The following is a 27,398-nucleotide window of genomic DNA, read 5'->3' as shown; positions in this document are numbered from 1 at the left end:
CATGGGTTGGAGTGGAAGATCTCCTGCTATGGAGCTTTCGAAACCTATTGAATACCTTGGAGATAAACTGCTGACTGCACCCCATTCCTCCTACATCAGTACCTGAATTTACTAACATGACTGACATGACGTGACTGAATGCATCTCACGCAGATCTCCACAGAATCTAGCGGGAAAATCTCCAGAGTTTATTATAACAGCAAACGGGGACTTAATGTGGAATGAGATGTTTAAAAAACACCTCTGCCTACTTTGAAGAACCTAAAATATGAAATATTTTCAGTTCATTTTTTTGTTATCTATATAATTCCACATGTGTTAATTCATAGTTTTGATGCCTTCAGTGTGACTCTACAATTTTCATAGTCATGAAAATAATGAAAACTCTTTGAATGAGCAGGTGTGTCCAAAACTTTTGGTCTGTACTGTATATATAATATATAATATATACACAGTACAGACCAAAAGTTTGGACACACAAGGTGTGTCCAAACCTTTGGTCTGTACTGTATATGTGTGTGTGTGTGTGTGTGTGTGTGTGTGTGTGTGTGTGTGTGTGTGTGTGTGTGTGTATATATAAATATATGCTACGAGGGGATTAAATCGCTTTTTAATGGATTAAAATGTTCTAAAGCAGAAACGAGACGATCCAGAAACGTTTTAGGTGATGCTTTGTGTATTTTTCACGTGTCCAATTTCATTTCCTCCAGTCTCCAAATTCAAACCACTTTGCATTTATGCTGATTTGTTTGCAAGAGTACAAGCTCACGTATGTTCCTCATTACGACTCCTGTTGTACACTGTGTGTGTGTGTGTGTGTGTGTGTGTGTGTGTGTGTGTGTGTTTTGGATTCGAATGCTAATGAAAATGCAGTTTGTTATATCCAGTGTTGTATTTTCCGCCCGGGTCACCTTTAACAATATGAATTTACCAAATCAGATTCAGTAAATGAGTTCTACAAGGTCGACTCACGTGTTGAGATCCGGAGGCTCTGAATAACACACATATTGTTACTAACTGTATATAAACTTTCTTTTCGGCTTCTCCCGTTAGGAGTCGCCACAGCGGATCCTCCGCACGTTTGATTTGGCACATGTTTTACGCTGGATGCCCTTCCTAACGCAACCCTCCCCAATTTATCCGGGCTTGGGACCTGTTACTAACTGTATATAATGAGCTGAAAGAATGTCTATGTGTATCGGTGGTCTGATGAAGTGTTACTGCAAGAAAATTGTCTGTTTGCTTTATTTTTTTAGTTAATACACAATTTAAATAATTGTAAGTACAGTATATGGACGGAAGCGTGTGAACATCTGACTGTAAGATTGGTGTGTTTTTTGAACATCTCAATCCACATTGTCTTCAGTTGTTGTTATAAGAATTTCTATTCTTCTGGAAAGATGTTCTACTAGATTTTTGGGAGATTTGTATTAGATTTATTCAGCCACAAGGGTGTTAAAGTCAGGTAGTGATGTAGGTGATGTGAGGAGGCCTGAAGTGCAGTCTCATATTTAATCCCAAAGGTGATCATTGTGGTTTATAGCTCTATAGCAGGAGATCTTTCACTCCAACCCATGTGAAGCATATATTCATGCGGCTGGCTTTGTGCACAGGGAGATTCGTGTTGAATCGGTTTGGATCACGTAGTTCATCCAAAAACGTCCAAAGATCTCCAACAGTTTGGGGAAGAACCAGATATGGCTGGAAAAGTCATGTGTTCCAATACTTTTGTTCAATAGAGTATTCTGATCCAGTTATTTTTAGTATTGAATTTGATGTTCTGTAGAAGATCAGGTACTTGGTTGGATTTGGTCACGTTTTAAACCGTTTGCACACAAATGAACGTTTTCCTTCTTTCGTGCCTAAGTGGATGCAGACGTTTTCTTCGGCTCATAAGCCATTTGGCGCGAGAGCTCAGCTGCATGTCATTTCATTACATCACTACATGTGTTACACCCAGGACATATCTAACGTTTGTGCCTGAGGATTATAACTATATTTCCATGTCGGAGGAGAAAAGCGTGATTAATACAAGGTGCTGGACAGATTGATACAGTAAACACTGTCGAGGTGGAGGTTATGGTTTTCGTCATGATTGCCAGCTCTTTCGCTTCTCTTTTTTAGTTACAGCTGCATCTGGGTTTCTTTTCAAACCTAGAACTGTGTGTGTGTGGGTGGATGTGTGTGTGGGTGTGTGTGTGTATGTGTGTGTGGGTGGGTGGCTGGGTGATGCAGTACCGATGTTTAGGATCAGTGTTTTGTCCTGTACCCAATACTGACCACATATCGATCATATCCTCTCTTTTATTTACTTTCCCAGGAATAGCATGAGTAAAGCAGATACAATTTCTCCAGTCGTGGTTCTTGTACTTCAGTAAAATTGACTAATCCTCTGCATACTTATGACTCTAATAAAGTACATTTCTTGCCTTCGAATAAATTTAGGTCTGAGAATTAATAGTAGTGATGTCTGAGAACTCTTTGAATAATGGAGGAATCAAAGTCTCCATTCTTCTGCACATCAGACCTTTATAAGGAGAGAGTTCTCTATAGTTACTCCCACAGTGAGAGAACACTTACTCCATACACACTCTCCCCAGAACCTCAGGGTCACGCTTGTACTCTCACCACAGCTTCTCCTTTTACTGATCTTTGTGTTCGCTTCATAGTAGTGAGGAACGCCATGTTTTTCTGAGGAAAATGAGAATGTACTTGAGTACAATTACGAATATAAAAGTTTTTCTCATTCTCAGTTTCCAACATTTGTATCATATGCATGTTTTTTTTATTTTGGGAAGATGGAAGAAAACCAGTGAACCCAGAGCAAACACAGAAATCAAATTCCGGATTTGTTTGGGAAACCCCGGAGCCGAGTGTCTTTCTGACACAATTTAGTTTTCAATGCGCTGCTCAACTCTCGTAGCTTCCTGGTGTTCTGGGCTGAACTCAGCCTTATCACACTTTCAATCATGGTGGCATTTTAAACACACAACTTCATCTATATGCACCTGAAGACCATGTGTTTGAGTACAATTATGAATATAGGGGCGGTTTTTCGTTTCAGTTTCCAGCATTTGCATCATCTGTATGTTTTTTTGGGAAACGAGAGTAAACCGGAGAACCCCAAACACACAGAACCCGACTTCTGGATTTGAATAGGAAAACACCTGGAGTGTCTTTCTGCCATAATTGAGATTTTACTATGAAAAATTCGGTTTTTAACATGAAATGTCAAACTGGGAGGAGGAAAGGCTTCTCTATGATGCTGTGCGAATCGTCCTTACACCATGATTTACATGTTTGAGGATGTTTTTCTTTTTTTTGTAAAGAAATACGGTGACGTGCATCAAATGCGAATGAGGTGTCAGACCCCTGCTTTAATTCCGGTCCTGTTTATCAATGTACAGTATATACACAGTTCAGACAAGACATTGACATCATAACATTATGAGCTGTAAAGTGAATAACACTGATGATCTCTTCATCATGGCACCTGTTAGTGGGTGGATTTATTAGGAAGATTTGTATCCAAAGTGGACGTGTTAGAAGCAGGAAAAATGGGCAAGCAAAAGGATTTGAGTGAGTTGTAAATAAATTGTGTCGTCTTGATGACTGGGTCAGAGCATCTCCAAAACTGCAGCTCTTGTGGGCTGTTCTTGTAATGCTGCAGAGGTCAGAATGTATCGAAAGTGCTCCGAGGAAGGAACAGTGGTGAACCAACGACATGGTCGTAGGCGGCCGGGAAACATTGATGCACGTGGGAAGCGACGGCTGGTCCGTGTGGTCCGATCCAACAGACGAGCTGAAGCAGTTCATGCTGTTGATGATTGAGGGGGTTACGACTGTTTTGGCAGCAAAAGGAGGCCCAACACAATATTAGGCAGGTGGTCATAATGTTATTTCTGATCACTGTATTCTGATTCTCACTAAATTTGATCCATTTTCAGGACAGAAGCCAGCTGCACTTTGATGACCAGAACATGGTGTTCACCTTTTGACCCCATGTCCCGGATGGAGGGCGAGCTCCTCCCACGGGTAAGCGGAATCTAGCAGACGCCACTTTGAATGGCTTGCCCAATGCTGAACTCCTCCATGTCGATCGCAGCTGACGTCTGCGAGGGCCGCGAGAAGAATGTTTCGTTTTTCTACGCAATTCGGAACAAGAACATTAGCGCAGACTGGAAGACGAGGGACTTTGTGGTGGTGGGGCTCGGCGTCCCCGTGTGCATCCTCATCCTCTTGGCCAACCTGCTGGTTATGGTGGCCATCATCGTGAACCGCCGCTTCCACTTCCCCATCTACTACCTGTTGGGCAACATGGCGGCGGCAGACCTGTTCGCCGGCATCTCCTACCTCAACCTCATCTTCCACACAGGGCCATGGACCATCGGGCTCACGCAGAACCAGTGGCTCGTGCGAGGAGCGCTAATCGAAATGAGTCTCACGGCTTCGGTGGTCAACCTGCTGGCGGTGGCGTGGGAGAGACACCAAAGCATCTTCACCATGCAGCTGCACAGCACCATGTCCAACCGGCGTGTGCTTATGTTCATCGTAGGGATTTGGGTCATAGCCATCATCATGGGCCTCGTCCCCACCATGGGCTGGAACTGCGTGTGCCACATTGAAGGCTGCTCCACCGTCGCGCCGCTCTACTCCCGCAGCTTCCTGGTCTTCTGGGCTGTACTCAACCTTCTCACCTTTTCCATCATGGTGGCCATTTACACACGCATCTTCGTCTACGTGCGGCGGAAGAGCCAGAGCACGCTGCCGTACATGCTGAACGTCCGGCAGAACGACACGCTCGTCGGGTTGATGAAAACCGTCTCCATGATCCTGGGTAAAGTCTGTTTTTTTTCCTCATCATAGCGGAATGGTTTAATACGAGGTGGTATCAAACAGTTTCGAGACCAGCTCTCTTTACAAGAAAGTAAACCACCACCTTCAAAATAGTTCCCTTGCACAGCAATACGGCGCTCCCAGCATTCCTGCCAATTCTGGAATGTGTCCTGGAAGTCTTCTTTTCTAAGCGTGTCAATCACATTCCCTATTCCGTTGGCGTGTTGCAAAACTAATCTCGATCCTTTTTGATACCACCTCAAATAAGTCACTACAGGGGATCACAACGTCGCTCAGCGACTGTTCCAGAAGTTTGTACTCTACAAAAAATTTGGGGAAGTCAGTCAAAATTCAGCCAAAGGTTCGGTTTGAGGTTTGAATTCGAATCGTTTTAATCCTATTCGCAATAAAATAAAAATAAAATCATTACAATGGGACCAGATCGATTTTAATAGTTTTAATAGTATTAAAAAATTAATAGTTTAATAGTAAAATCTCTTCTCTTTTATTTTCTTCTCTTCTCTTATTCAGAGGACCTTTCAGCTTGTCACGTTACTGAGAAACGGAAAAAGTTCGAACCCCTCTGCCGTGAAGTGCTGAAACTGGAGACTCCTTCCATAGATGTTGAATTAATATCTTGTTAGAAAAAAGAAAAAAGGGCTTAGTTATATCAACAAATAGGGTGAAATCGCAACACGTTTTTTTTTTCCTTTGTTTAATTTTTAGCTTTAGAAGGGCGTCGATTTTTCCGGAGTCTGAGGTAGAAGAGCTTCACAGCTGCTGATGTTGACACTATTTAGGGGGATTTTTTGATGGTCGTTAGGATGCTCCTGAAATCCTCCTTTCCTCTTTATAAGCTGAGATAAGATAAAGGACTTAGGCATTGTTCTTCTTTTAATATCCATTGTCCTCCTTAACTTCCTACGATCCTAACTTGTCGTCGTCATGGTTACTAAACAGATAAGGGCTTTACACTATAGGGGTGTTTTTGTAATTCTGTTCATCTCCTCAAAACTAGATTTATATTACAAGGAGTAAAATCAAACCCACATAAGAAAAAAGTGAAAATGTGAAATCCGAAGTTTCTTGTCTTCTTCTTCTTCCTGAAGCCAGAATGGTCCATCGGTGATTAAGGTTGTATGTTTGTAACCAGAGCATTTGGGATTTTAAATCCCTCAGAGACTATGTAGAGCCCTTGAGCAACACCCTTCACCCCTACTGCCCCCGGGGCTTCATACCAGGCGTGACCCTGTGCTCTGACCCTGCGCTCTGAACCAGATCATTCCCAACGTGGGATATGTGAAGAAAGCATTTCATTGTACTGTACAAATACGTGTGTGTTTGTCTTTTGAAATTATGACCGTTTGTGTTAGATTGTGTTATATCGGCACATTATGTAAGATTTAGTTCCTGAGAAATTCTCAAATCTCCCTAAAGATCTTGTTCACACATTCGTCCTGTTTTTATAATTAAATATTTCCTCCATGCATTTATTACGTAGGAAGTTCAATGTACATTATTTTAAACGAACTCTCCATAATTGGCGAGAATCCATCTGTAAACGCCCATACTAGAAAATTGAATGTGTTTTTTGTTTATTTTCAAGAGAATTCCTTCTTCCTTCAGCAGCCGATGCTAACGCTAACTAACCTGACAGGATTTAACTTGGATTGCATTTCCGAATGCCTCCTAACCTCTCCTTTACATGAACCTGACAGGATTTGCTTACAAATGCTAAACGTTACAAAAAATAACATGCTTATTGAATGTCTTATATCACATTGTCTTCACTGGCTGTTATAATACGCCCCACTCTTCTGAGAAGATGTTCTACTAGGTTTGGTGGAGATTTGTGTGAGATTCATTCATCCAGTTAGTAAAGTCAGGTAGTGATGAAGGTGATGTGAGGAGGTCTGGGGTGCAAGTCAGTGTTCACATTCATCACGTTCAATAGGGTTGAGGGTCAGGGCTCTATAGCAGGATCTTCCACATCTTCCAACCCATGTAAAGCAGTACTTCATGGAGCTGGCTTTGTGCACACTTTGTTTCCCAATACGCTTTACTCTTCATAACCTGACAGGATTTCTGAGAAAATTCATCCATAAATGTTCACTACCTTTTCTAGATTACCTGGTAGAATTTTAAAATCTAATGTTTTAATCTTATCTTTGCTAGTAGTAGCTAACATAACAACATGACAAACATAAGATAACCTGACCGGTTTTCTCAAGAACAATAAAAAGTATTCTTTCTCTGGTAACTAGCTGATAGGATCCGTGTAAGAGGTAACCCTCCATATATGTTTATCATCTTGCCTGCTAAAACTTGCTAGCACTTATGAAACATGAAATAAAATCTCCCTATTATTGTTAGCGAACCTGAGAGAATTTTAATTCGTAAATGTGTATTATTTCTCCCTGCTCACGGTAGCTAGCAAACATAAGCTAGCCTGACTGAACCTGTGAAAGAATTCTAATTTAAATGCTCATATCTTCCTCTAATAATACTAGCTATGGATTATAAGATGACAGACTGTCTGAGGAAATTTATATCAAATGTTTCTGCAGACTCGAGATTCATTTACAAAAATGCTCATAACCTTTCTCTGCTAATACCAGCTAGCTTATTGAGCTAACCATTCAGAAATTCAGAAGATTCTTGACTCAGCTAGCTTGTTCTAAGCAGACTGGATTTCTGAGGGAATTCTGTATTTATAACTTTCTTGATAATGGTAGCTAATAAACATATCTATAGATGTTTATAATCTGTCAATTAAACATAAGAATCAAAGTCATTAATGTTGTAATCCTGACACAACCAGGATCTCACAGGATTGATTTCTCAGGGAATCCTGTCAGATTAGCACATTCGCTAGCTATTTATAGTTACAGATCGATGTATAAACGTATTTTTGTTCTTTAATGTATAAAAATGTGCAAGAACTAAAAAAGAAGTGAATCTGACAGGATTTATTGAACATTTTAAAACTGTAAATATGAACAAATTTGGAGAAAATCTGATCAGACGTCAGATATAAATTCGGTGTTGAGGATGAAGATGGGTTTCTATTTGAGTCTGGTTCCTCTCAAGGTTTCTTCAGGGAGTTTTTCCTCGCCACAGGCGCCACTGGCTCACTCATTAGGGATAAACTTATAGGTGCTAACTTATAAATTCAACCTTTGAACTCTGTGAAGCTGCATTGGGGACAATGTCCGTCGCTAAAAGCGCTCTTGTGAACGAAACCGATACATGCTATGATGTTAGTCAGACTCTTGTGGTCTACGGCTTTCCAGTAATTTGAGAAGTTATTATTACTGCATGACTAATGCCGCTCATAATGTAGAGTTAAGGAGGAAGAGGGAGGGGAAATGGAAGGTAACAATAAAGGGAGCAGCATAAGGAGAATAAAAATGCTTAAATTAGCCTGTCCTGTTTGGGTTGTAAGCGCGATCCCCTGTTGTTCGGTGTGGTGAGGAATGATAATTGCGTGTAAACCCTCTACTAGAAACAGATGTTAATGAATTGACATACAGAACCTAATGAAAACAAGCTGCGGCATTCTCAAGATGTGAATCACTCTGCGTGTGTGTGTGTGTGTGTGTGTGTGTTTCAATGCCACATCCTGTTTACTGCACACACACACACACACACACACACACACACACACACACAGACAGATGACCCCACATTCACAAAAGGACAGATTTTTTTTTTTTTTTTGTTCTTTGCTTCACCCATTTCTTTGTCCTCAGGTGCCTTTGTGATCTGCTGGACCCCCGGCCTGGTCATCCTGCTGCTGGACGGTCTGAAGTGCACCAGCTGCCAGGTGCTGAAATACGAGAAGTATTGCCTGGTCCTGGCCGAGTGCAACTCCCTGGTGAACCCCATCATCTACTCTTGTCGAGACGAGGACATGAGGAACACGTTTAAGCGCATCCTGTGCTTCCTGTTTAGGCGGGACAGGGAGCAGGAGGTCGAGCCGAATACCATCACCTCAGACACTTTGAAATCAGAGAGGCTGCTGATGGAGAAATACTCCGATAACTACAACCACAACCACAGAGAGCGCACGTCTATCTGAACTCTGGCCTCCTGTAAGTGTAAAAAAAAAAAGACGTCACGCCTGCGAATCACGTTCATGCCGAAATGTAGCAGCTGTAGATTTGACTGCGTTCTTTCATTTTAAAATTTTTTATTTTTTGAAGCTGCAGCAGATAAAGCGGGACAGTGCAGCGTGACGCTGCTACAATCAGCGCTTCGTCCTTCATGCATCTGGGATTTCCCCCAAAAGGTTGCATGTCTTCTTGTGATTATAAATTCACAGGTCGGCAAACTAGCAGCAACAACGTCTCGTCAAACTCCAGCATCCGGAAGTCAATAGCGTGAAAAAAATGAGTGCCAACATGTAAGACTTTGTGGTTATCCGTTGTTCAGCTTATAACTGTTTCCACAAGGAAACGTCACAGCCCATGATCAAAATTTCTTTTGTATATTTATTACCCCCCCCCCCAACGAACCCTGACTCCGGCTACACCCCCCACCCGCTCGTGCGCTCAAAATCTTCCAAATCATTTTACATTTACAGCATTTGGAATCCGCCCGTATAGAGTATATACGACTTACATTTATCCCATCTGTACACGTGAGCACCTATGGCATCAAGGGCCTTGCTCAGGGGCCCGGTAGTGGCAGTTTAGTGTGGCTGGGATTTGAGAAGTTAAATGCCTTAACCGCTAAACTCCCATCTCTCTAACTCGTGTTATATTCCTGTCTCAGTGATGCAGAGGAACCATTCATGCACTTGGCAGTTGAAAGTGAAAAAAAGAACAAGACAAGGTCCTAAATCACACCCTGTTTATTATCTAGTGGCATTTTTTTTTTTTTTTTTTCCCCGTCGGGTCAAAATCCATACAGGGTGTGGAGTCTTACTGCTAGAATGTCGAAAGTCGAGCCTGATCTCGCTCTCGAAACATGGCATCAGATCCACAATTACACTTAATCCCTGTATTGGATCTGCTTTTCCAGCACATGAATCAGATAAGATACGGGACCTGAACAGGGCTGTGCTGTAGAGGAAATCACGTGAGTCAGATCCCTCATCTTTTAACGTTATAAAATTGTGTTGGTTGCACAGGTTTCAGGATCAGATGCGACCTCGAGCCATGAATTAAAATATCAATAAATAAACATTTCTTTGTGGCACCGTTCATGTCTTTCGTCTCGTATACAACCCAAAAAAGTTATTCAGATGTTTTTCCATGATCTCTGGGTTCAGCGTCAATCAATGGTGAACACGTTGCTTCAAAGTGGGCGGAGTCAACGATGCTGTTACTGGAGTGCATTTTACATTCACACTTATCCAGGAGTAGTGATGGGAAACCACAAGCAGTTCATGTGTTTAAACTGATAAACATCTAGCTGAACTCTACCAAGGCTACACGTGCAGTCTAACGGATCATTTCACTGTGATGTCGTGTGTGGGGGGGTTTTATTATGTAATACACTTATTAATAACACAGCAGGCGGAAACACTTTCTTCTGGCGATCACTGATGTGAACTCGGGGCATTAAATCTAATGAGAAAGAAAAACACAGTGAGGGGACGTTCAGCAGACGTACGCCACGTGATCATGGAAGAAAAACCCAGAAATAAAATCACACCCCGAAGCTCAAAAGCACACTAGGTTATTTTATTAGTTTTCAATTTTCTAATAAGGAACACTACAATTCTCATATTTCCTTTGTTTTGTTTTTTTTGTTTTTTTTTTTCTTCTCGTTTTCTCTCTTACTAGAACAGTTCTAAAGTTGAGGTATAAAAGGAGTTCATACCAGACTAACAAGTCTGAAAATGGCAGGGTTTTATATACAAGACAAATGAAGAGAACAGGGGAGAGGTAGAGAAAAGGACGAGTGATGAATACAGAAGCGGAAAAGACGAGAGGAAGGGAGGAAGGATATAATACTACAGGTTCTACAGAGAGCGGGTGGAATAGAAATCATACGTAACAAAACCATGAATCCGTTTCATTTGTGGGGGTTTTTGCCCCCCGGTGCAGTGAAATCAAAGCTGGTCATGTGATCGTTAAGGATCAGATATGTGTGTCTGGAATCACGTTTTTGAGGTGAGGACGCTCACGATGAAAACGATCAGTGTGTTACTTATAAGAACTGGAACGTTAAGTTTGTCTTTTCCTCTTCTTGCTTTTTTAGTGGACAGAAGAGAGAAGCTTCAGGTGGAAACAGGATGTCGGATTCTCTTTCTGTCCCTCAGGTGTGAAGCTCTGAGTAATTCCAGCTATGTGGTTTAATTTCAGGATGTCAGGGCCGTGTTTGTGGTGACGAACGAGTCCGTTCATGCCGCAGCCGCAAGAAAACAGAGCTCTGAGCAGTCGTAAATGAAAACGTCGCACACTCTGCAGCTGAACAAAAGGACAAAAAAAAAAAAGCTGCAGAGTTGCTGGGAGCCTGGTCTCCTGGTGAGCAAATGCAAACACACACACACACACACACACGTTTAAAAAAAAAAAAAAAAACGCACAAAAATCCGGCCGGTGACTGAAGCCGTGACCTTTCGCCTATTTGTTGTGTCTCCTCTAAAAGAAGACGACGTGCTCGATAAGGAAGCGCGAAACGTCTTAGACACGACAGCTGCAGAAAACCGGTTTCACTGCACCGAACACAAAGACGACGGATTTCATAAACCGAAGGACAAAAACAACAACAAAAAAAAAGACTTAAAACGCAACATTACAGGTACAAAAAAACAACAAAAAAAAAAAACTACTCCGAGATCCGGAGTGCTTAAGTCGGGGGTGGGGGGTGGAGAGAGAGAGGGGGGGGGGGTATTCAACAGAACTACATAAAACCAAAACGTGTACATTTTTATAAAAAGAGAAATTACACTTAAACATTCCACAATCTGTACAATGACATCCGCTGATGACGAGTACAAAAAGGAGGAAGAGGGGAAAAGTATCATTGTTATTATTATTAATAATTAATAATAATAACAATAATCATCATAAAAAAAATTATTTTGGTGTAGTAATAGCATTAGTTAGAAGAAAAGCCATCCAGCTGAAATGTATTAGGTAACATTAAGCTATACAGATGTGGGTACAATGGGTTTTTTCTGAGCTGTGTGTGTGTGTGTGTGTGTGTGTATGTGTGTGTGTGTGTGTGTGTGTCCATAAACGAAACCCATCTTACATTTCGGGTGTCAAGTCCATTGTGTAACAATTTCCATTTGTATATCAGGAGGCTCTGGTGCTCCCACGGTCAGTATTAAAGAGTAAAAAATAGCAAGGGATGGAAAAGAAAACAAAAAAAAGAAAGAGAAAAGAGACTGACATTAAAAAAACAAACAAAAAACCCACATCCACACTATTTCCACACGTGATGAAAGTGAGGGTGAAGTTGTAACGTGACCGTCCTCCACGTGTGTGTGCTGCACTCCACCGACTTTACAAAACCATCACATGCATTATTTGGTTCGACGTCAAAAAGAGGAGAGGAAGAAGAAGAAGAAGAAGAAGAGCCCTTTTGTTTGCTCGGCCAGGTGAAAGTTTTTTCTTTCTTTTTTTTTTCTTTTTTAAACAAGACGATGCGGCATGCTAGTATCACAGTATGGATGCGTTTTCGGTCACATATAGAGAGAGATAAAGTGTAACAAGACAAAAAAAAATGAATAAATGAAAGAGCTTCAAATCAATTTCTATCTTTTCTTTCTCTTTTTTTTTTTTTTCTATATCCATGTGTGTGTTTTTTTTTGTGTACACAGTGGGGTTGAGGCAGTGCACCCAAACACTGTGCACACTCGAGCCGTGCTGTTGTGTATATAATAACACAAATAATAGAAATCTCCTGGAGCGCTCTATAAAGTACACAACACGTTGCCCGACTTTTTGGGGGTTTTGTTTTTCGTTACATTACGTTTCCCCTCCCGTTAACACGATATTTACGTCTTAGGAAAAATAGAGACGACCTGACGAGCCACACAAGGACTTTCCGGAATTAAGTCTTCGAGAATGAACATGCATGGAAGACATTTTTCTTAAAAGAAAATGAAAGAAAGGGAAAGAAAAAACTAAAGTTGGCCCAAACTTAACCCACAGCCCTCGTATCTCACATTAGTTATACTGAACTCTACATTGTGAGGGAAAAAAAGCTTTTTTAAACAGAGAGAAAATAAATTGCGCACGAACGTAAAAAAAAGAAAAGAATTTGTGGGTGAGAAACGTAGCCCGTGGGTGCGTGATTAAAAGCTCGGTCCCCTTCGCTCCGGCACAGACCTGCCCTCCACCTTCTCCTCCATTCCTCTGGGATTACAGAGTCTCGACACGGAACAGTTGTGCTTTGCTGTTTTACATTTATATATTCATTTAGTGTATTTTTGGAAACGCAGGAAGACGGCGTCCGGGTATCGTCGTGTTCTCCGTGTGAACCCATGACATTGGTGACGTGGGCTGCCGTGGGGTGTGTACAGGGTGTAGCGACTGGACACGGGGACCGAGGACAAGCGGTGGGGTATTTTTACGTGCTGCGGTCGTCCGGAGCAGTTCTGTGACGGACGAACGCGCGACACTCGACAGCACTTTGGTTCAAAGCAAACAGGATGGAAGTCCTGCATGGTCTGCACTTGTAGCTGGATTAGTATGTGTGCGCTTGTGTGGATTTACACACCCCCACCCACACACACACACACACACACACACACACACACACATCTCTCCAGCCTTTCTTTTTCTTATCCTGCCTTTTTTCTTTTCGGCTTCAGGAAGGGACGAGCGAACGCTCTTGGATGACTGTCCAATGAAGTCCAAACTCTAATGAGTGTGAGGGAGTGAGTAAGAGTGTGAGTGTGTGTGTGTGTGTGTGTGTGTGTGGGGGGGGAGGAGGGTCGCGTGTAAAAAGCTTGTAAAACAAAAGGCGAGTCCGAGGAGGAAGTGGAGTTGGACTGGTGGAAGCGTTGAAGTCCTGTGTGTGTGTGTGGGGTGTGTGTGTGTGTGTGTGTGTGTGTGTGTGTGTGTGTGGGGTGTGTATATGTGTTTACTGTCTCTCTCTCTCTCTCTCTCTCTCTCTGACGGAGGTTTGTGATTGGACGCTGCTGGGATGTCCAGGTGGAGGAGTGATAAGGTTTTCCTGCCAGCTGCTATTGGCCTGCGCAGAACGTTAAACAGAGAGACTTAGAGTCAATAGTTAGTGCCAATACTTTTAAACAAACAGTTAAACTGTCCAAAAAGGGGTAAAATGAATGCAAGTAAACTCTTCTTTCAATCTATTTACTTCACACACTCACTACATAATAATAAGCAAAACTGTGTGTGTGTGTGTGTGTGTGTGTGTGTGTGTGTGTATTACTCACGGCTAGGCAGTGTGGGGTGTAAAGGGCACTTCCTGACCGCTCCTCATAGCCGGCCGTCAGGTGTGTAACACGGCGCTGGGTATCCACCTGTTAAACACACACACACACACAGAGGAATGAGTTCACATACAAACACACACCCACACACGCATGCCGATACACACAATAGACACTTGAGCTGTGCTTCATCCTGCCATTAAACATAATTGTTCGTCAAATGCCTGTATTCAGCTCTGAAACCAGTGCGTGTTGTGGTGACGGAGTTCAGGTTGAAGGACAGAAGGTGTGTCTGGAACGAAACGCTCCGCCGTTTAATGACTCGGTGAATCAGACGTTCCTCGTAAACAATTCGAACGAGATGAGACTCGAAGGCACCTGGTTACTTCGCGGCGTTAGCGGCGTGAGCTACGCTAGCCCTTATGACGTGACCTTTCTGAATTTCTACCTACATTTCTATTCTTTTTCCTCAGAAAAATCTCTGTACACATTTTCTCGCCTACTTCTGATCTGAAATAAACTCTTTCAAGAAGTTTACAACAAGCTACGAGACGTCAAACTGCTCAAAATCGCCTGGATGGAAGATCGCTGACTCGGACATTTTGATTGGAAGGTTGCGAGTTCAAATCCCAGCACCACCAAGCATCCCACTGCTGGGCCCCTGATCGAGGCCGCTCTAGATAAGGGTGTCTAAAGTCGTGAGGTAAATATAGTGTCTGTAAATGCTTTCTAAAGGGGCGGCGCTACTCTCTCTCCCCTGTCAATCACAGACACACCAGCCAATCGTAGGCTTCTGCGAGCTGAAGTATGTGGAAGAAGGTAGATAGACTGCGATTTTCTCAGAGTATGTTTATTCTGTATGTGGTGCAGTTTGAAGTGATAATTGGCAGGTGACCAAATTTTGGGGGGGGGGGGGATAAAATTAGAAACCCCTTAGAATGTTTCCTCAGATATACAGGACAGAGAAGATTTAGTTTGGATACTCAATCAATTTAAATAAAGGAATCAGTAGTTGTCACCGTCAGCTCTGTGCGCACGTGTGTGTGTGTGTGTGTGTGTGTGTGTGTGTTTTATAGAGGCTTGTGTTCCCAGAAGGAAAAGTGAATCAAGAAATTCAGAAGTACAAAACTGAAAGTGCAAAGATTAAAGATATGTGTGTGTGTGTGTGTGTGTGTGTATGCTTATGCGATAATACAGTGGACTCCCTGATATGTTAAACGTCAACAAACTGATTTGATCAGAAATGAATTTAGAAGTAAACAGGGCAGTTTTCAGAAGAACATTTTACACAAACACACCATCTAAACATAAACCAAAAATTTACTATTAACACCATTCATTTAGACACAAACACAGACATACATTTAGTAAAAACTAAGAGAAAGGCAGGCAGACAAAAAATGGAGGACAGACTGACAACAAATTCTACATAATAAAATGCAGACAGACAAACAGAAGGATATAAACAGAATGACAAAGAGGTAGACAGACAGACAGACAGACAAGACACATTGTAAGACTAAGACGTTTAGAAAGATAGACCGATGAGAGGAGGGATTACTGTCCCCCAACATGAGGAGGCCATTATATTTACAGTCACAGTTTCCCCTTTGCTATAAATGAAGAGCAGAACTCTGCTGGGAATGATCTCAGATGTTATATGGAGTCCCACTCAGTTGAGACGCAGCTCATGACAGCAATAAAGACACCAGCAGGGGGTTTACAGGGAAACAGGGTTTGTGTTGTGCAGCTGGAAAACCTGAAGTACAGGAACATTCAGATGTGTTATCTAGTGATTTAAAGAGACAGACAGGGGGAGAGAAAAAGATCGAGTGCATGAGGGGGAGGGGGAGAGAGAGAATGATACAAATAGGAGAAAGAGTGAAGTGGGACAAGAAGGAGAAGACAGAGGAGATGAGGAAAAGGGGGGGGGGGAGAAGAGATGCCAAGAAGACAGAGGAGAAGACTGAGAAAAGAAGAGAAAAAAAAAACAGGAGGAGAAGGAGATGACAGATGAGGAGAGAGGAGTAGACGGATAGAAAGAAGAGGAGAAGGCAGATGAGGAGAGGGAAGGCAGGAGAGGACAGATAAGAAAAGAGGAGTAGATGGATGAAAAGAAAAGAGGAGAGGACAGAAGAGAAGACATGAGAAGAGAAGAAAAGAGGAGAGGACAGATGAGAAGAGGACAGAGGAGAAGACAGATGAGAAGAGGACAGAGGAGAAGACAGAGGAGAAGACAGATGAGAAGACAGAGGAGAAGAGGACAGAGGAGAAGACAGATGAGAAGAGGACTGAGGAGAAGACAGATGAGAAGAGGACTGAGGAGAAGACAGATGAGAAGAGGACTGAGGAGAAGACAGATGAGAAGAGGACTGAGGAGAAGACAGATGAGAAGAGGACTGAGGAGAAGACAGATGAGAAGAGGACTGAGGAGAAGACAGATGAGAAGAGGACTGAGGAGAAGACAGATGAGAAGAGGACTGAGGAGAAGACAGATGAGAAGAGGACTGAGGAGAAGACAGATGAGAAGAGGACTGAGGAGAAGACAGATGAGAAGAGGACTGAGGAGAAGACAGATGAGAAGAGGACTGAGGAGAAGACAGATGAGAAGAGGACTGAGGAGAAGACAGATGAGAAGAGGACTGAGGAGAAGACAGATGAGAAGAGGACTGAGGAGAAGACAGATGAGAAGAGGACTGAGGAGAAGACAGATGAGAAGAGGACTGAGGAGAAGACAGATGAGAAGAGGACTGAGGAGAAGACATGAGAAGAGAGGAAAGAGGAGAGGAGCGTGTGCTGGTGTGTTTGTTTGCAGGACGTGAAGTCCAGCGTCGTCTCAGTCAATCAGCACGTCTCCTGTTTGAACTTGTTGCTTTAAAATAAGTGGAATTTCCAGGAATGCTGACGGAGGAGAAAAGAATCAACAACAACCTGAGCAAGTCCTGACTCGACGCGGTTACACCGAATCTAAACATGGCTTCAAGCTACAGCACAGCGTGCGTGTGCACGTGTACTCAATACTTTTGTCCATATAGTGTAGCAAACAAGGGGCAGGAAAAAGCGTGTGTGTGTGTGTGTGTGTGTGTGTGTGTGTGTGTGTGTGTGTGTGTATATATATGCTGCACTATGACAACAAAAAGAAACAAGATGTGCACGAGAGACAAAAAGATGAGAGAAAGTAAAGAAGTGTAAGATCAGACAAAATGTGGAGGGGGGGTAAAAAAAGTACAGAGCAGCATGAGAAGGTAAAGAGCGAGTGAAAAATGAATGAGTGTAATGCAAGTAAAAGAAACTATTAAAAAAAGAAAAAGAAAAATGAGAAGTATAAGAAACAAGCAAGAAAGAAAAAATATTGGGGGAAAAAGTTAGAAGGAAAGAAAAAGTATGTTTGATTGTAAAAGAGAAGTAGAACAAGACAATAGAAGGTAATACGTTGAATCAAAAAAGAAAAGAAAATAGGAGGTAAAATTAGTAAAGAAAAAAAAAGAGGAAAATGAAAAATGTATTTAAATTCAATTCTTTTCCTATTGTTAAATGTCCCATTTGTTCCTCCTCTTCTCTTCTCTCACCTTTCCCCACTTTTTCTTTCTTACTATCGTCTTATCTCTGATGCGTTTCCTTTTCTCCATCCTCTTATCCTCTTCACTTCTTTCCTTCTATTGTCTTGTGTTTTCCTTCTTCTTCTCCCACTGTTTCGGTTTCTACTTCTTTTTCTCCTATTGTCTTATATCACACACACACACATTCGTCTAATTCTTCACTTTTTTCTTTCTATTCCAATATTTCTCTCTCTCTCTCTCTCTCTCTCTCTCGTTTGTCTTCTCACTCTTCTCTTTCTTCACATTATCTGAGAAACCTCCTGCTCCACTGAACTCATTTTGGACTTCTGAGCTACGCTGTGAGGAACGCAGGAGGGGGAAAGAATGGATTCTACATGCAGATGATGGATTGCTCAGAAAAGCGAAGAAGGTTCTGTTTCAGGGCAGTGATGTGGTTGGTGGTGTGAGGAGGTGAGTGTAAAAACAGGAGGTTTGCAGATGTGAATGCTCCTGATAAACCCTTATCCTGATATGTGCGAGTTCTCTCGAATTGAATCTACAGGAACTGTCTGGAATTTTGGTTAAAACCACATTCCATTATCATCACACCGAGCCAACAGATCTGGAGCCTGTCACAACTCGAAGACCTTTACATCTGAACCGCAAAAGCTGCAGAGTCAGTTTTAGAGTTCGAGTCAGATTCAGAGTCAGGGCTAGAGTCAAAGTCAAGGGTCAGGGCTAAAGTCAGATTCAGATTCAGGGGTCAGATTCAGATTCAGGGCTGGAGTCAGAGTCAGGGCCAAAACCAGAAATACATTCAGAGTCCGATTTAAAATAAGATTCATTGTTGGACCAGAAGAAGCAGCAAAACCTGAGAACAGTAGGTTTCAGGTCACTAGAGAAACACATGAGAAAAGAAAAACCTTGGAAAAGAGCATGTGTGTGTGTGTGTGTGTGTGTGTGTGTGTGTGTGTGTGTGTGTGTGCACGCGTTAAAGAGGAAGTTTGAAGGTCAGTGAAAGCTCTCAATACACCAAGGGGCTGCTGTTTATTTCTCCAACATTGTCCTTAAACCCAGGAATAGTTTTTCAGGAAATGTCAGGAACACACGCTTCATCTTTAACCCACACACACACACACACACTACAGAGTTCTGGGAACTCTCTGTATAGGTTTATTATAGTACTTCGTCAGAAAGCACTTTTACGTTAAAGGTGATTTTAGGATCAGTGATAAAATCCATCGACTCCATTTCTGCGTTTTCTGGAGAAAAACCACAGCAGGAAGGAGCAGAGGGATGAATGAATAAAAGGAAGAAGGGGGAAGAGAGAAGGATAAATAAAAACAAGCAAAGAAGAAAGGGAGGCATAAGTTCATACAAGAGGAGAAAAAAAAATATCCATGAAATGCATGAAGAAAAAGAAAGAAAGAGAAAGAAAATATTAAGCAATGATGAAACAGATTACAGTAAGTTTCATAAAAAAGAAAGAGAAAAAAAGAAAGCTATAGAGAAACATGAGAAGTGATTAAAAGAAAGGAAGAAAGAAAAGCGTGGGAATGTTAAATAGAGAATAGGGAGAAAGACAAAAAAAAAAGATTTAAGTGCACAAGTTAATAAATGATCTAGAAGAAGAGAGAAATATGAAGAGAAGGAACAGGAACAAGACTTTTTTTTCCCCTGAAGAGAGTACAGTGAAGGGGAGAGAAAGGAAGGATGGTATGGTCAAGAAGAGAAAGAATGGCGAGAATAAATATTGTGAGCCAATGAGGGTATAAATAAAGAGAATGAAAGAAGCAAGAGAGAGAAAACAGCGAGGGGGGGGGGGGGTGATTTACAAGAGCAGATGAGAAGAACTGAAAAAAGAAAAAAAGGACATTGGAGAGAAAGAGAGAGACAGAAAAGATGGAGAAAAAGGAAAGAATGACAGAATTAAATTGAGAGAGCATAGGAGAAAAGAAGAAAACATGATACGCTAGAGACAAAGAGAGAGATGGAATAAAAGAACAAAAGAGAGGAAAATAGATAAAGAGAAGAGAAAGAGGAAAGAGGTAGTGAAAGAATGTTAAGGAGAGACCAGGTGCGTGTGTGAGAGATGTATCGTGTGTGTGTGTGTGTGCATGTGCAGGTGTGTGTCTGCATGCGTGTGTGTGTGTGTGTGTGTTGGTGTGGGCATGCAGGTGTGAGAATGTGAGAAATGTGTTTGTGTTATCGTTTGTGTGTGCGTGTGTGTATGTAAGCGTAGGTGTGTGTGTGTATGTGGTGTTTATCGTGTGTGTGTGTGTGTGTGTGCATGTGTGTGGAGGTGTGCATGTGTGTGGAGGTGTGTCGGCGTGTGTGTATGTAGGTGTGCATGTGTGTGTAAGTGGTGTTTATCGTGTGTGTGTGTGTGTGTGTGTGTGTGTGTGTGTGTGTGTGTGGAGGTGTGTGTCTGCATGCATGTATGTAGGTGTAGGTTTGTGTGTGTGTAAATGGTGTTTATCGTACGTGTGTGTAGGTGTGCATGCGTATGTAGGTGTGTGTGCGTGTGTGCGTAAGTGTGCGTGTCAGTAGGTGTAGGTGTGTGTAAGTGGTGTTTATCGTGCGTGTGTGTAGGTGTGTGTCTGCGTATGTGTAGGTGTGTGTCTGCGTATGTGTAGGTGTGTGTCTGCGTATGTGTAGGTGTGTGTCTGCGTATGTGTGTAGGTGTGTGTCTGCGTATGTGTGTAGGTGTGTGTCTGCGTATGTGTGTAGGTGTGTGTCTGCGGTGTTTATCGTGCGTGTGTGTATGTAAGTGTTTGTGTAGCCGTGTGTGTGTAGGTGTGTGTCTGCATGTGTGAGGTGTTAATCGCCCGCGCGTGTGTGAGTGTGTGTAGGAGCGTGTACACACCTGAGTTGGGCGTGGCGGGGGAGTTGGCCTGACTGGCCTGTGCAGAAACATTGGCTGCGTCCACGGCTGTTTTCACGGCGTACAGATTCGCTTCCTCCTGAAACTTGCCGATGTTTTTCTTGTACCGAATTCTCTTGTTGCCGAACCAGTTAGAGACCTGAAACGGTACACACACACACACACGCACACACCCGCATTATTAAACACAGCAGGTAGGAGCAGGCCTGCGGCAGGGTGAACCCTCAAATTCTCTAATCTGATTGGTCAGAAGGTGAACGCTCGTTTGGCCTTACAGCTCGACACGGAGTAATGTTCTGGCTGTAATGTTTCCATAGTAACAGCTCATACACAGCAATGACTGACTAAAACCTGACTTCAATCCCGGCTGTGAAGAGGCGGGGTTTATCAAACACATTTCAACTCTGATTGGCTGATGCGGAAAACTAAGAATACTAATAAAAGCAAGCAAGAAAGGGAATAATTAATTAAATCTAAAGAAAATAAAAAAATGAAGCTGATTCATAAAGCGAGTAAATGACAGAGAGAGAGACTTGAAGAGGCAAAAGTGAAAAGCACTACAACGGATGAGACACTGAACGAGAGAAAGAAAGCGAGAGATGTAAAAAATGTAAACTATAGCGGGAAAGGAGAGAAAGAAGAAATATTGAGACAGTGATTAAAATAAAGAGGTGAAAGGAAGCAAAAGAGAACAAAAGAACAGTAATAGAGAAGTGATGAAAGCAGAATATTGATGTGCGAGTCATCACTTCCTCTTTATGTCGATAATTGAGCAGAACCTTCGCCTGAACTTTGAGCTCGGGGTCAATTTCACTGCCGATGTCACCATGGAAACCGTAAAGGAATAAAAAAAATATATTTTAAAAGCTCCGATCCGGGACATGAAGCCGAATCGACAGTAAATGGGGATTAAATGTGGAATGATATGTTTAAAAATACATAAATAAAAAAAAAACACAGATGCTCAGGTGTCCACAAACTTTTGCCTGTGTATTCAGTCAATGCCCCCCCCCCTCCCCCCGTGAACGTGTCACTTCCTGTTCGAATCTGCCTGCGTTTATAGCTGATTGTTGCTCAGAAAGAATAAAATCAGATCTCCTGATTGGTTCAGTGACGTTTCTTCGTGTCCTGCTCGGACCGTGTGAGCGTGAGCTGCTGACCTGAGACACAGTGATGCCACACTTTTTGGCCAGCTCCTCCTTGGCCTCTTCGCTGGGGTACGGGTTGGACAGGTGCGAGTAGAAATACTCGTTCAGAACCTCCGTCGCCTGCTTGTTGAAGTTACGCCTCTTGCGTCTGCGAAAAAAAAAAAAACAGCAATTAGCTCAAGATAAATAAAAGGTGTAAAGCGATTACAACCTTTAATATTCACTATAAGCTCTTTTTAACACCGTCTTGACAAGACTATAAACAAAAACGAGTCAGAGATGATCCACAGCTGGGTGTGAGGCGTAACACTGTTGTCGTCTATGATATCCACCCGGGGTATTATAGTTGTCTCTCTCTTTCTCTCTCTGTATATATAGACAGACAGACAGACAGACAGACAGACAGACAGACCACGATTCCCCTTCCTGTGTGTTTACAGGAAACCTTACGTCTTTAAGCCGATTTGCTCTTTGCGCTACCTCTTACCCGGACGACTCCACCGTCCACGTGACCTGCATAGCAACAGTAACCAACTGCTGACTTAGATTAGTGTTGGCCAAGTGCGAGATCTCATCTCAGGATCAAAGATTGGAGGTTGTGTTTTTCTGACATATGAAAACACACACACACACGCACACGCACACACACACACACACACACACACACACACACACCTGGCGTCGAGGAAGCGCGAGCGGAGGATCATGACGGCCTCGCAGGTGCTCTGCTTGAGCTGCATCTGGATGGAGCTGAACTTGCGGTGAATGATGGCCACCATGCGCTCGATCTCTTTGGGCGAGATGGGCCGCGTGCGTGACTGCTCTCTCAGCAGGTTCATCACGTGGTTGGTGAATTCACTGCATGCCTACAACACACACACCCACAGCAACTTAGTCAGCACAGAGAGAACAGCTGGGCAGAACTAACCACACATCTGCATCACATCCCTGTGATACTCATTACACACACACACACACACACACACACACACACACTGCACCATGGCACTGTTATTACTATGTTACTTTGTATTGTAATCATCTCATCGTACACTCAAATCTGATAGGAAACTAATCGGTGGCTGCTGGCCAATCACACTACAAACCTATAATCGCATGTTTATATTAATGCACTTGTTCTGAAACGTTTCTATAGTAACCAGTTATGGCGGATTTATTACAGATGTTTTTCTTGTTGGATCATTCGAAAAAAGTTATTTCATGTATGTGAATAATTGTTCAAGGCCGTGTTTGTGTAACTGAGGACAGTTCTACATGAACAGCTCAAATATCGATGAAGTTACTGAGCAACTCGAGAACTATGAGGGTCTATTTTGACTGTCATTATTTTGCACAAACAGTTCTGCATTTAAACGTCCATCACTGAACACCTCAACGACGACTGAACTGAATGGAAATTCGGTGTTGAGGATGAGGACGGGTTCCTCTCACAGTTTCTACCTCATAGCATCTCGAGGAGTTTTATTTCCTGCTCTCCCACACCAATGGTTCGCTCATTATTGATTAAATTACAGGCACTAAACTCATACATTCATATTTTATAACCTATTTAGCGCTGTAAAGCTGCTTCGGGACAAAACAAGAAAAGAACAAAAGCTCTGCACAAATAAAACGGCGATGAATTGGATTTATGGTTTCTCTGTATGTTGTCTTGTTATCTTTAAGAGACCGGACGGGGAAAAAGAAGACCCTCAGCAGCCGTTATAGCTGCTCTTACACAAGCGATGAAGCGAACAGACTTCCCGCTATAATAAAATGATTAAAACGGTGCATTGTTAAAATGGATCTGATCGTAATATGTGGTATAAGGGGGAGAAAACCCTCAGGACATGCTGTTAAAAGGTGATATGACTTGTATTTTCTCATCACTCCAAGATTTAACTACATGTATGTAGAACCTCAGACACGGGTTTTAAACATCATCGAAGGTCATCCCAGCTCCTTCGCTCGCACCTGTTCGTATTTCTCCAGCTCGGAGTGATAGATCTGGCGGATCTGAGCGAGTTTGGCTCTGTAGTCCGAGTGTTCCACGCTCCCGTCGTTGGGGGACCCTCCGGCTGCAGCCGCCGCCGCAGCAGCCGCCGATCCGCCTCCTTTCTCGGGACCCGAGACTCCCTCGGCCAGGAGCATGTTATCCAGACGCATGATCTGGGGGTCGGGGGGATCCTCCTCCTGCACGCCGCGGATGCTCAACACTGTGAGGACGAGATCACTGATACGGTCAGAGATCACACCATGATCTCAGGATAATGGCAATCACGAGGCAACACTTATTACACACATACTGTATGCATGAAGAGTTACATCTAAAATCATACAATAAATATAAACTAACGATTTGAGACACGACTTTTCCAGCCATATTTTTGTAGTTGTGTAGGACGTAGTTGAATGCAGTAACATGAAAGTCTCCCTTCGCTTGAACTAGGAGACCCAAACCAGCTCCAAGAAGATCTGCTTTAACCCCAGATCTGACCTCAACCCTATTGACTGCACCCCGGGCCTCCTCACCTCACCTACAGATACTGATCTCTATCGTACTTGCCAGATAAAAAACAAACAAATAAAAAATACACTCCATGGTTATAAAAAAAAAATAATAATATAAAAAAAAAAAAGTACTTAACTATTACAAAAAATAAATAAATAAAAATAAAAACTTATTTAGCAAAATCATACAAATTTGCTAAATAAAATGTATAGATTAATTAAATTATGATAAATTATAATTAAAGCGCTCTGTGTGCACGCAGAAAAACAAACAGCACGTTGAGTCAGTGAGTCGCCTCTAGATGTCGCTCTCGTAACGACAGCAGGACGGATGCACCATCGGTATGGATTTTCCAGATAGTTCCAAAGATCGACTATCGGTGCCGATTAATCGATGATGCTGATTAATTGTTCGACCTTTAGAACGAATCTCCACAAAAGCTAGTGGAAGAGTGGAGCATCTTTTAACAACAGATATGGACTAAATGTGAAACGGGATGTTTAAAAAGTGCATAATCGGTTTTTTTTGGCCACAGTGTTTATTCTACATGCAAAAGAGCATGGGGGGGGGGGTGTCTGTTTAAGACCCAATATTCATTCTCCTCACACTCGACCACATCAGAGCATTGTCTCTCTATATGGTCATTAGATTATAAATCTATATTCCCCCCCCCCGTTCAGCTCTCGTCCAGCAGAGGGCAGCGGCGTCCACCTCAGGGTGTGTGCGTCTGTGTGAGGCGAGGATGAGGCATGGCTGCAGTAATAGGAGAGCGTGCGCCATCAGCCGCAGCGATCCGGCAGTGTATTAACCCGAGACCTGTCACATCTCTCATACAGCGCACACACACACACACACACACACACACACACACACGGTTCGTCTCGTCCAATACAGAAGTACGACGTGCATCACAAGACAGAAGGGGGAGAGAAAAACAGTTGAAGGACAACATTCCTACACTTTCAGTTGTGTGTGTTGTTTCTAAAATGACACCAACTTCAAAGAGTTCATTCTTTTACACACACACACACACTCCCGAGCATGCGTGTGTGTGCGCGGTGCTAATGAGGATCTGCTGACTGCTTCCTTCCAAACACGAATCAAACATTCCCTTTGTGTTCGCCTGCGAAACTTAACTGATACCACATTTTTCGATGAGTCTCAACCTCCCCCTACACACACACACACACACACACACACACACACACACTGAACTTTTCCCCCTCTCTCTCTCTCTCTCTCTCTCTCTCTCTCTCTCTTTCTCTCTCTCACTCAAACAATCTCCTTCCTTTAAACTTTTTCCCCTCCCTCCTTCTCTCTCTGGTTTCTTTCTTGTTCCCTCTTGTCTCTCCTGGGTGCCTCCATTCAGGTCTACCCCGTTTCCCCCTTTCTCTCTCTCTCTCTCCTGCATTCCTTCTCTCTCTCCTTTGCCCCCCCCCCCCCATCACGGTTCGGGAATGCGCCGTACCCAGCAGACTGAACTAATGACCTTCATTCGCCAACCCCTTCCTCCCTCCCTCTGTTCACCCCCCCACTTGTTCTTTCTATCCCAGCCTGTAAAACTCCAATATAAAAAAAAAAATTAAAAATAAAAAAAAAAAAGGGAAAAAAAAAAGAGGAGAAAAGAGGACAAACTTTTTTCAGGACGGCGGAACAGGAGACTACACTAAATCACATTAAGAGTGTGTGTGTGTGTGTGTGTGTGTGTGTGTGTGTGTGTGTGTGTGTGTGTGCGCGCGCGCATTTGCTTGGAAACAGTGCATGGGGAAGAAAAAGAAAAAAAAAAACATTCCGCAGGAAGACTGGGTAAAAAAAGAATCTGCTTTAAATTATTTAGTTTTTTTTCTTCTGCAGACAAAAAAAATAAATATATTCTGTCAGGTATAAAATACTAACGAGGGAAAAAAAAAAAAAAAAAAATGTAAAAAATAAAAAGGAGGCACCATTTTATCAAGAGACTCGCACACACTCGCCCTTCCTCCACCGGCCTCTTCGACCCTCCCCCCTCTCACCACACACACACACACACACACACACACAGAGAGAGAGAGAGAGAGAAAGAGAGAGAGAAAGAGAGAGAGAAAGAGAAAGGAAAAAGGAAAAAAAAAAAAAAAACACTTGATACCCACCAGGTGTACCCAGAATTCCTTCTACACCCTGTATTTACCCCAATGATTGCTAATCATACCCCAGAATACCCCCTCCATCACCCCCTACCATAACTCAATGCCCAGTGCGGTTGCCAGCACTGAAGATTAACCCGTCCCCAGTCACTCACACCGGCTCACCTCGCCAACACCCCCCCACACCACCCCCCAGCGCAAATCCTCATAATTAGTGACTAATTAAAAGCCAAACAGTCGTACGGATGCCTTCGCGTCCTTCCCGGATTTCGTCACCGGGTTTCCCCTCCTCCTCGTCTCTGCGTTCTTTAAGAGGATTAATAAAGCCAGACGCTAAATCTTTCAATTAGCGCGCCTCGTTAATACGCGCACGCCCACGTGTTAATGAGATAATGCGCGTTTTTTAATGCGCCACATCTGTCCGGGCTCGGCGTAATATCCTTCCGTTACGTGGAAAAAAAAAATAAACAAACGTATAAATCAGGCGGACTTTTTTTTTTTTTTTTTTTTGGAGCTAGAGAAGACGCTCGGAGGCTGAGAGAGAGAGGAGGTATAAAATATTCAGCGAGAGCAGCCTGGTAAAGAATAATAATAAGAAAAAGGAGAATGTGTGAGTGTGAGCTTATGTGTGAGAGAGTGTGTGTGTGTGTGTGTGTGTGTGTGAGCGTGAGAGGCGTGGACGACGGACGGCGCTGTGACGCTCAGGTAGGGTCCAGGTGATGAGTTAAGAGCAGGCGGAGGAGGTTTTGTGTTCGCCGCTGCCGGCGTTATATTAATGGTGCCATTTTGAGTGCATTACAGGAGACGCAGTCCATCACGGCGCTGCCTCGGAGCTTAGAGCTCGGCTCCCGGACCACTCTTTCTTTTTTTTTATTTTTCCTAGTGTACGCCTTGACGCACTCTCTCTCTCTCTCTCTCTCTCTCTCAGTACGTGTGAGTGTGTCGGTGCAACCCTCCCTCACCCTTTTACTCCCCCCCCCCACACGTTTCAACCC

The 27,398-nt window shown here is 42.9% G+C and overlaps 2 protein-coding genes across 5 annotated transcripts in view; one reads left to right on the top strand and one right to left on the bottom strand.

Moving 5' to 3' along the window:
• The window catches only part of lpar2a (lysophosphatidic acid receptor 2a), a 74,555-nt gene that overhangs the window by 2,358 nt on the left and 44,799 nt on the right, over positions 1-27,398 (top strand). Inside the window, exons 2-4 of one of the 3 annotated variants that reach the window (XM_083524571.1) lie at positions 3,948-4,837; positions 8,589-8,930; positions 9,042-10,043. In XM_083524571.1, the coding sequence (XP_083380697.1) occupies positions 4,066-4,837; positions 8,589-8,917 (1,101 nt within the window). In that variant the 5' untranslated portion in view covers positions 3,948-4,065 and the 3' untranslated portion in view covers positions 8,918-8,930; positions 9,042-10,043. Of the gene's footprint in view, positions 1-3,947; positions 4,838-8,588; positions 10,044-27,398 lie in introns of those variants that run through there. The other 2 variants (XR_014530690.1, XM_083524572.1) reach the window with 2 other exon arrangements.
• The window catches only part of pbx4 (pre-B-cell leukemia transcription factor 4), a 46,736-nt gene continuing 29,843 nt past the window's right edge, over positions 10,506-27,398 (bottom strand). For both annotated transcript variants that reach the window (XM_083524568.1, XM_083524569.1), the window contains 6 exons: positions 23,743-23,984; positions 22,444-22,634; positions 21,781-21,916; positions 20,603-20,759; positions 14,201-14,287; positions 10,506-13,995 (listed from right to left, as the gene is read on the bottom strand). In XM_083524568.1, coding sequence (XP_083380694.1) covers positions 14,244-14,287; positions 20,603-20,759; positions 21,781-21,916; positions 22,444-22,634; positions 23,743-23,984 — 770 coding nt within the window. In that variant the 3' untranslated portion in view covers positions 10,506-13,995; positions 14,201-14,243. The remainder of the gene's footprint in view (positions 13,996-14,200; positions 14,288-20,602; positions 20,760-21,780; positions 21,917-22,443; positions 22,635-23,742; positions 23,985-27,398) is intronic.

This window comes from Silurus aristotelis (assembly GCF_946808225.1).
Source record: "Silurus aristotelis genome assembly, chromosome: 21".
Taxonomy (NCBI): domain Eukaryota; kingdom Metazoa; phylum Chordata; class Actinopteri; order Siluriformes; family Siluridae; genus Silurus; species Silurus aristotelis.
The sequence above is the reverse complement of the archived record's forward strand: the minus strand, read 5'-3'. Positions and strand labels throughout refer to the sequence as shown.